At 38.7% G+C, this 10,000-nt stretch overlaps 1 protein-coding gene across 8 annotated transcripts in view; it reads right to left on the bottom strand.

Annotated features, from left to right (window-relative positions):
* Window positions 1-9,385, bottom strand: part of LOC101852476 (membrane-associated protein Hem) — a 64,565-nt gene extending 55,180 nt beyond the window's left edge. For all 8 annotated transcript variants that reach the window (XM_035969962.1, XM_035969964.1, XM_035969965.1 and 5 more), the window contains exons 1-8: window positions 9,158-9,385; window positions 6,815-6,928; window positions 5,826-5,912; window positions 4,688-4,744; window positions 4,071-4,213; window positions 3,532-3,622; window positions 2,762-2,899; window positions 872-920 (exon numbers count right to left, since the gene is read on the bottom strand). In XM_035969962.1, coding sequence (XP_035825855.1) covers window positions 872-920; window positions 2,762-2,899; window positions 3,532-3,622; window positions 4,071-4,213; window positions 4,688-4,744; window positions 5,826-5,912; window positions 6,815-6,928; window positions 9,158-9,262 — 784 coding nt within the window. In that variant the 5' untranslated portion in view covers window positions 9,263-9,385. The remainder of the gene's footprint in view (window positions 1-871; window positions 921-2,761; window positions 2,900-3,531; window positions 3,623-4,070; window positions 4,214-4,687; window positions 4,745-5,825; window positions 5,913-6,814; window positions 6,929-9,157) is intronic.
* Between the last annotated feature and the right edge of the window lie 615 nt (window positions 9,386-10,000).

The raw sequence follows: 10,000 nt of genomic DNA, 5'->3' as shown, positions 1-10,000 counted from the left end.
TTCAGTATTTCTCAAAAAATAATTTTGACAGACTGCTATGCAAAGCGTAGAGATCGGATTAACAGGTAAATTTCAACTATGAAAGTGGTGGCAGAGAGTTCCCCACGTCGTACGGATACGACAGTAAAACACAACGTACGGATAGGGTTAAGTGGTGGCAGAGAGTTCCCCACGTCGTACGGATACGACAGTAAAACACGACGTACGGATAGGGTTAAGCGGTGGCAGAGAGTTCCCCACGTCGTACGGATACGACAGTAAAACACGACGTACGGATAGGGTTAAGTGGTGGCAGAGAGTTCCCCACGTCGTACGGATACGACAGTAAAACACGACGTACGGATAGGGTTAAAAAGGGCCCAAAAATTGCATCATGTGATGAAGAGCCTGTTTTTTTCCACACTCTCAAATTTACTACACATGTAGAGCCTCTTGGCCATTTTGGAGAATCAACCTGTCTTACTTCTATCCACATAGCCAATCTCTTTAGTCAAGCAATGCTAAAAGAAGAGACCCATAAACCAATGCGTAAATTCCATGCAGCCTGAACAACCCACTGTGTGTGGATTGGTTCGCCGATCGCGCATACCAGTTTTTCATATCGCCCAGAACTCGTTTTTAATATCACAAACTATTCCTAGAACAACCATCAGAAGCTATTACAACACTTTCTTTGGGTGTATGGCGCAGGGTTGGTTTTTTTTTTCCATTTTTTAAAGAAAATTTATCTCATGGCAGCTGCCATTTTGGTAAAGGCAAATTTATAAGGGGAACGTTGTAATGTCAGTCAGAATACACTGGCCAGAAATATTTCAAAGATAAATTCAGTATTTTAATAGTTCAAAGGTCACTGAAAGTTCCTGTTACTTACAAATAATCCAGCGCTCCATTGAATCAAGTGACAGGTAATCGCACTGGACCTGCGAATCACAATAAACAACAGTAAGAAGGTCATGCCAATACTTTTTTTCAATCACAATAAACAACAGTTAGAAAGTCAGACCAATAGATCTTTCAACTACAATAAACAACAGTTAGAAAGTCAGACCAATAGATCTTTCAACTACAATAAACAACAGTTAGAAAGTCAGACCAATAGATCTTTCAACTACAATAAACAACAGTTAGAAAGTCAGACCATTAGATCTTTCAACTACAATAAACAACAGTTAGAAAGTCAGACCATTAGATCTTTCAACTACAATAAACAACAGTTAGAAGGTCAGACCAATAGATCTTTCAACTACAATAGACAACATTCAGAAGGTCAGACCAATAGATCTTTCAACTACAATAAACAACATTCAGAAGTTCATACCAATAGATCTTTCAACCACAATAAACTGCAGTTAGAAAGTCAGACCATTAGATCTTTCAACCACAATAAACAACAGTTAGAAAGTCAGACCAATAGATCTTTCAACCACAATAAACAACAGTTAGAAAGTCAGACCAATAGATCTTTCAACCACAATAAACAACAGTTAGAAAGTCAGACCAATAGATCTTTCAACTACAATAAACAACAGTTAGAAAGTCAGACCAATAGATCTTTCAACTACAATAAACAACAGTTAGAAAGTCAGACCAATAGATCTTTCAACTACAATAAACAACAGTTAGAAAGTCAGACCAATAGATCTTTCAACTACAATAAACAACAGTTAGAAAGTCAGACCAATAGATCTTTCAACTACAATAAACAACAGTTAGAAAGTCAGACCAATAGATCTTTCAACTACAATAAACAACATTCAGAAGGTCATATCAATAGATCTTTCAACTACAATAAACTACATTCAGAAGGTCATATCAATAGATCTTTCAACTACAATAAACAACAGTTAGAAAGTCAGACCAATAGATCTTTCAACTACAATAAACAACATTCAGAAGGTCAGACCAATAGATCTTTCAACCACAATAAACAACAGTTAGAAAGTCAGACAAATAGATCTTTCAACCACAATAAACTACATTCAGAAGGTCATATTAATAGATCTTTCAACCACAATACACAACATTCAAAAGGGCACACCACGAGAGCTTTCAACAACGATAAACGTCATTCATAAGATCGTCAGATCCTCAACATAGCAAGTTAAAGAATTTACAAAAGTTGAATCTAGCTGGAAATGCACCAAAAGTCTCATTCAGCGGTCTATAATGCACAGGGGTTTTTGGGGTTTAATTGAAAGACCCCTAAACAGCTTTTGTCTATATGTCTTCAGACTCCCACAATGTAAATCTGTCTTCCTCCACCTCCTTCCTCTCATCCTCTTTCCTCTCCCACTTGGCAAGTCTCACATTTATTTGTTTGTTTGTTTGTTTAAGTACGGAGATGCAAACTGACACAAACACGGTCATTTAGTAGAGGGGGGAAAGTAAGAAAGATAGACAAACACAACAGAGGGATAGAAAAAATACAGGACCAACCAGTGGCGCCCTCCAACCACCCACAATTAGAAAGATCTTTCAACCCCAATAAATAGCATTCAAAAGGTCACACCAACAGACCTTTCAACTACGATTAACGACATTCAGTGGGTCAATAGATCTTTAACATAACACGTTAAAGAATTTACGAAAGTTGAATGTAGCTGAAGATACACTAAAAGTCTCATTCAGCGGTCTATAATGCACAGGGTTTTTTTTTTGTTTAATAAAAGAACCCTAAACAACAGTCGGTATGTCTTCAGGCGCAAACCGACACAAACGACGAAATCACCCGCCACACATACAATACACAATAACGCCTTACCGTATCCGTTTCCGGTACGGCGGCCATCTTGGCGGGCTCCGACAGAACGGCCAACACCTGGTTGTTTCTCAGCATGTCGGCTGGCAAGTTGCGGCGTGCGTACACTTTGTGCAGCGACATCAACGCTGGCATCAGAGACTGGGAACGAGCAAGAGAATAGCGGGACAATCAGTTTGTTTGTTCGTTTGTTTGTTAGAGTGAAGAGAAGCTCATTGACACAAAAAACGATTTATTTTGTTTTGTTCGAGTAAAAAGATGTACATTAACACAAAAACGATTATCTTGTTTTGTTTGAGTAAAGAGAAGCATATTGACACAAAAATGATAATTTTGTGTTTTGTTTGAGTAAAGAGAAGCATATTGACACAAAAATAATAATTTTGTGTTTTGTTTGAGTAAAGAGAAGCATATTGACACAAAAATGATAATTTTGTGTTTTGTTTGAGTAAAGAGAAGCATATTGACACAAAAATTATAATTTTGTGTTTTGTTTGAGTAAAGAGAAGCATATTGACACAAAAATGATAATTTTGTGTTTTGTTTGAGTAAAGAGAAGCATATTGACACAAAAATGATAATTTTGTGTTTTGTTTGAGTATAGAGAAGCATATTGACACAAAAATGATAATTTTGTGTTTTGTTTGAGTAAAGAGAAGCATATTGACACAAACTCGCCTCCTGAAAGATCTAAACTGTGTTGACGGGGACTTAAAAAAACACCTACATTGAACAGAAGCATATCAGTTACAACGAGAAGACGCCCAACTTACACGGGAGTGGGGCACAAACTCCTCAGCCAGTTTCTTCATGGGAGGGTCGTAGTCCAGGAACATCTGGCCCAGACGATGGTAGCTCTGATCCCTGAGAGGAGAGGAAAGATTCAAATCAGTTTAGTTTTAGTAAGAGTTTTACGGCACTTGCAACACAATAAGGTCATATGAGCACCAGAAGATTAGAGGTGTTACAAGAGAGTAATAAACATAAAAAAGAAGGAGGGGAGATAGAGACGATAGATTTTTTATAGGACAGAAGGAGCAAACCACACCAGAGCAACCGCCAACCACCCACTTTTCACTGTTTGAAAAAATAAGGATACGACAAGAAAGCATTGAGGCCGTGAAGTCCTGAGCATTCTATCAATACATCTTTCAATATATCTTCCGAGTTTTCGTTTTATTTTGGGGTTGTTTTTTTTCTTCTCTGCCACACTGTAGTAGTAGTAGGACGGTGGGCCAAAGGAATTGACCACGTGGGCCAGGTCTGACCCAGGCCGGTACTTTGGCAACCCCTCCACTAGACGGAGACTTACCCGCGCCCATGCAGGAACTCGTGGGCAGAGTTGTAGAGAGCCAGCACCGTCTTACGGTCATCGACCTTGGACAGCAGGATCATGATGCTGACGTAGGTCACGATGAGGTCAAGGTAGCTCTTGGTCAGGTCATAGTTCAAGGTCTGGAGGACATAGAGGGTCATGTTTTTGTTACAATATAAAAGCATTAAGGCGGGAGGACATGTTGCAGGCAACTTTCCTGTTAGACTATTACGGTATTCTTTTGTTTGTTTGAGTGGGGGGTTTACGGCACTATTGACTCAGTCTTGGTCATGTTACCGCACAATTTTTTGTTTTTGTTTTCAGTGGTAAAATTAGCGTGAAAATGGCCGCCAAAGTTTGCTGACTTCCATAGCTTGAGAAACTGGAAATTTATATTTTTTTAGCCTTTAACCAACGTTTTTCAGTAAAATCAACACAGAAATGTGCTTTTAAATCGACACTAAACGTGTTAGCCCACACAGTAAGATACAATAAAAATTGACAAAACCGGCAGAAAAATGCTGATTTCTTTGATTTCACCATGGTGCTTCACATATTGCCTTCACAGTACGTAACATATATGCTTGGGGGGGGGGGGGGGGGGGGGAACTCACAATATCCATTTGTGCTTGACAAGCATCGATGGTAGTGACAAGGTCCACCACATGATCCTGGGGACAAACAAAATAGACTTTTTAAAAAATAAAATTTTAGTTTAGTAGAGGTTTTACGGCGCTCGCAACTGTATAAGGTCACATGAGCGCCAGAAGATAAGAGGAGTTACGAGAGTATCAAATGAAGGAGGGGAGAAAAGGACGATACATGTTTGATAGGAAAGAAAATAAAATTTTTGACACCATAATACTTTATGCTTAGTTCAGTTTTAGAAAGCGTTTTACGGCACCTACAAACACAATAAGGTCATATGAGTGCCGAAGATTAGAGGTGTTACAAGAAAGAAAAAAAACACAAAAAAAGAAGGAGGGGAGATGAGGACGACAGAGGTTTGATAGGAAAGAAGAAGCAAGCCACACCAGAGCACCCGCCAACCACCCACTATACTTTATGCATAAAATAGAAAAGATGAAGATGCTGTGCATAGGCTCAGAGCTTGTTTCCTAACAGGACAGAGCTCAGTTTTAGTAAGAGTTTAACAGCAATTGTAACACAAATTGGTCATATAAGGGCCAAAGACTAGAGGTGTTACTTGAGAATAAGATACAAAGAAAAGAAAGACGAGAGACAAGGACGATGATGTTTGATAGGAGAGACGGAGCAAACCACACCGGAGAGCCCGCCACCCACCCACGGGAGATGCGGGGAAGAGCGCTACATGATAAATGATAAATGCTTTTTTTTTTATCCCTCGTCCATTTATATGAGATTGACGACATCTGATTAGTAGAAAAAAGTACATATGATGGTGTCCAATAATATATATTACCAGCATACTTAATATGACAAGTAACTGTTACAGATAGAGATCCCAGGATTATAGAAATAATGGTAGTGATAAGTGATGATGTGGGGTTGCGTTTAAGTAATGCTAGCGTTAGTCCAATCTTCCTCTGCTCCAATGAGTCACGAGGGACGTGGGCACCCTCTATCCCGTTCCCTACTGGAACCATCTTTACGGTCACCGTGAAGTTCCGAAATGGTGGGCACAGTCTCTGCTAAGATGACATTGTTAGGGTTAACCTATTCTATCGGGCTCATGATAAATGCTATTGATTCATATATTAAAATACTTACCTTCAGCATGAGGATGTCAACGAAGGTAAAATAATAGAGAGACAGACTCTTGATGATCTCGTTCTTATTCTGGTTCACCACTCCCAGCTGGGGAAGAAGAAGAACAAATATTAAAATATAACGAACGGTTGAAATTGTGTGTCCAAGACGGCCACCCATTGTCAAGGAGAAAAGCGGTTGTCTTGGACAGGTGAATGTCTTGAACAACATCGTTATCTATATTTTTTCAAATGCAAGGGGGAAGTGGGAAGTGGTCGTTTTTTAAGGTGATTGTTTTGAACAGGTGGCCATTTGAGCACATTTGAGTTCTAGTGTACGTGTATACTTTATAACCAGTATGTTACAACAGCAAGACCACTCAGGATGAAACTAGCAAAGTCAGTTTCTTCCACCAGAGCAAGACACAGACATTACACAAGTAAGGGCACATCGAAAGTGGCGGGACCTCCAAGTTAACGTCCATCTCCGAAAGGACAGAGCGAAGTGGGAAATTCCTGTAAAGTGCCTTTCCACGGACACAGCGTCGGACTGAGCTGAGGCTGAAACCCTCCAACCCGCAATCTTACAATTACGTCTGACCAATGCCACTTGTTAACATGTTTTATGCTTTAGTAGAGGTTTTACGGCGCTCGCAACGCCACTTATTAACAGAGACTAATGACATCAACAAATGAGCAGAAACAAAAACACCTTTATGTCATACACAATTAATAACAGAAGCAGACATGTATTTCACTTTACTTGAAAAACTTCCAGCATCAAGGCAATCATCACATCAGGTACAGTGTACTTTTACACTGCAATATTGTAAAGGTATTTATTTCTCTAATATAAAAACAACACATTATCTAGAGATCCCAACCTCAAAATAGTAGGCCCTATGGAAAAAGAATGTGGGGGGAGGGGAAATTATTATCATATAATAAACTGAGAGCATAGCAATATTCACAAAACATTCAAAATAAGGAATGCAAGAAGCATTCTTTTACCTGACTCGCTTTGTTGTCATAGAGTGGGAATTTTTTCAGCAGCACTTTATCAATTGCTGGCTGAAGATTTTTGTCACTCAAGAGACCTGGTTTATTTTCTGGACTGCCAAGCATCTGAAAAAAAAAAGAACGACAACAATTTTATGAAAGCGAAAAGGGTGTGTGCAATTCAAAAACAAAAATTTAATTTTAAAATAGATCTATATCAAATTATGATGCTTTTTTTTTTGGGTATCTTCAATAGTCAATGTAATTTTTACAACTTCTGTGAATAAATATTATATTAGAGACGCAAATGTTACCACACAGGGAGCATCTTTTTTCCTGTTCGAAACTATAGGACAAAACCAGGGAAGCTGTAGGGCCTACACAGAAATGTACAATTTCTCATGAACACACCCCAAAACACTCTCATGCATGCTCTAAAATTAATGAGAGGTGTTGGGTTGTGTAACTACAATCTACTGGCCTCGGGCACTATCTAGATTAAGTACGGTGGATTTCACTGTAAGGATGTGAGCTGAGAGACAACACAGGGTTTATTTTTTAAATTTTAAATAAAATTCTCCTGTTGTACTGTTTTGTGTTCAATTTGTGTTGTTTTGATTGTTTATGGGCCCAATAAACACGTGAATAAAAAGCAAGTGTTGACTTTGTTTATTTCGTTTGATATTTGGCTAGAACACCCAAGAAGTATGTTTTTCTATTAATGTGAAAAAAATGAAATGTAGCACCGGTTTGAAATGGCAACGGACAGAGTGAAATGGTGGTCGTAAATCGCGGAACTCAGCCCTACATTTTGACTCTACGTGAAGCGCTAAATTTACTTCCAAAAGCAAAATGAATGGAAGTTTTTATGGTCAGACTACGCGATACTCATTTCTACATCGGTTTAGCCGTAATTTGCGAAAATTGAAGAAATTATTAGTAGATTCGAGAGTATTTTGTGACGCACCCCTCCCGTTAAGTCTCCGACAGCTCACATCCGGGACCGGCATTTCTCGAAGATATAATACGGAAAATCATGAGGGCTTTCCGCGAAGCTGAGGCTAAAAACTACTTCCATTTGGTGTCCTTCTTTCATTCTTTAGCGTCCTTTTCGATGAGGTGGATGTTTTGTCTTGTTTTCCAAGTTTTTTCTTTGTAAGACTACGACGTGTGGAACACACCAACGTTGGAACGCAATACAAATCCAACCCAATTACACGCGCTTATATGTCATATTTACTATGTTTATATTGATTGAAAGACTGCAACACAACGTGCAGCACACGTAGGAAGTAAACAAAAGACGTTAGAAAGGACAAAAATAGCGCGTTCTCTTTGTGATTGTCTCGTTTGATGCCGATAATAAGACTTTGAGCCATCCAGATCGTTGCAGACGATGATTTCGTGGTCTTATAGGCTGTTCCAACGTTCTGAGCCATTTTTTCAACTGATTCTTTTTTTCTTTTTCTTTCAGTTATTCCCTTTTTATTGTTTATTTCTATTTTTATTATTTTCATTTATTGTGTACATAATGATTTTGGAGGACAGTGAATTCAATTAAATGGATTATTATACAGAATTTGGGGATATTAATGGATTGTATTGTTTGCACTAAGGTAAGGTTACATATTTTATTTAATAACTTTTTTCACAAAAGCCTTTGATTCTCTCTAAAAAAAATTAATTCCTCTTTGAATGACCTTTTAAGTTCCATTGATACAACTGCAACATAGATTTCTAGATCTAGATCTAATCTAGATCTAGAAACCTACTAGATCTAGATCTAGATCTAGATCTAGATCTAGATATCTACATCTATAACCTTTTGAAAAAGTTCAAAATCCTGAAAAAAATTGGGAAAGTGGGAAACCTGTGGGTCCTAACAGTGAAATCCGCCAACCTAGATTCTAGATATATCTCTTGCACTCTAGCAGCGCAGCTCTCGCTCTTTCGCATGAAACATTGATGCCCAGTATTTAAGCTAGTATCGATATCCAGTACTCTTGGAGCCAAAACAGGAGAGTGCTGCTACTACAACACTCTTCTACACAACACAGGTGACAGACAGAAACTGGTGACAATAATGCCAAGCCAACAATCAACAGTTATCTGGGAAATCGGAGGGTCAAAGCTAAGCCTGCCTAACGTTCACACTCGATCTAGAATCTACCAAATCTGAATTAAACGCACCAAACTAGAAAATAGCTGTAATTGATAAGTCTAGGTTTTTCTAACTTCTAAGTCAAATCAGTCAAGTCCAGCAAGAATATTAGACTCTAGATCTATATCAGGCTGATGATCATCACAGTCACAGTATCACACAACAGGATTAGAGTATTCACAGAAGGAGCCTACCTTTTTGATGTTATAAATTCTGGTTAGCATGCCTAAGCCACGGTCATTCAGAATGGTTAGCTTTTCAGCCAACTTCTGTTGGGCTGGCATAATAGGGCGAGCCATTTCAACAGCTGGATGAAAACCTTCCAACTGTCAAAACGATGTTGCAAAAAATTTGTTTGCACAAAACTGGGCAGCCCTAACTAGCAGACTCAGAACTGTGTAGACGCCATCTTACTTCCTTGATTCTACAGTTACTTCCGGTTAGCCATTGCTTGAGGTGATTCCATGGCCATGTAGATCTATAGTTAGCCTGCTTTTCAGTAGAATTCTCATCAAGGTTTGAGCAGTTGACCAAAAAATGCAGCTGCCAATTTTACAAACACTTTCCATAATGAAAGCTCCAGTGTTGTCAGATATATCGACAGGAATAAAAATAACTAGATCTAATTTGATTTTCGATTCAAAGTAGGCCTACGGATGTCCTAAACCACACTGCAGTATTGCCCTTATACTTTATTTTCGATAAGATAAGATAAGATACATCTTTATTGTCCAGATCTTGAAACTTTGATTTGGTGTTTCACTACGTACACACACACTCACACATACACACACACACACATACACACACACACACACACACACACACACACACACACACACACACACACACGTACACTGCGAGCATGCGTACGCACGCACATGTGCACACATAATAATTATAGGAACTTGGTAACTTTGAGTGGTCACTCAGTGATATCTATTAGGCTGCTACTTGTTCTACCCACATGAGTGTGTTTGAATTATATGATTGCGTGAGTTCGTAACAAACACACACACACACACACACACACACAC

Source organism: Aplysia californica, unplaced genomic scaffold (assembly GCF_000002075.1).
Source record: "Aplysia californica isolate F4 #8 unplaced genomic scaffold, AplCal3.0 scaffold00202, whole genome shotgun sequence".
Taxonomy (NCBI): domain Eukaryota; kingdom Metazoa; phylum Mollusca; class Gastropoda; order Aplysiida; family Aplysiidae; genus Aplysia; species Aplysia californica.
The sequence above is the reverse complement of the archived record's forward strand: the minus strand, read 5'-3'. Positions and strand labels throughout refer to the sequence as shown.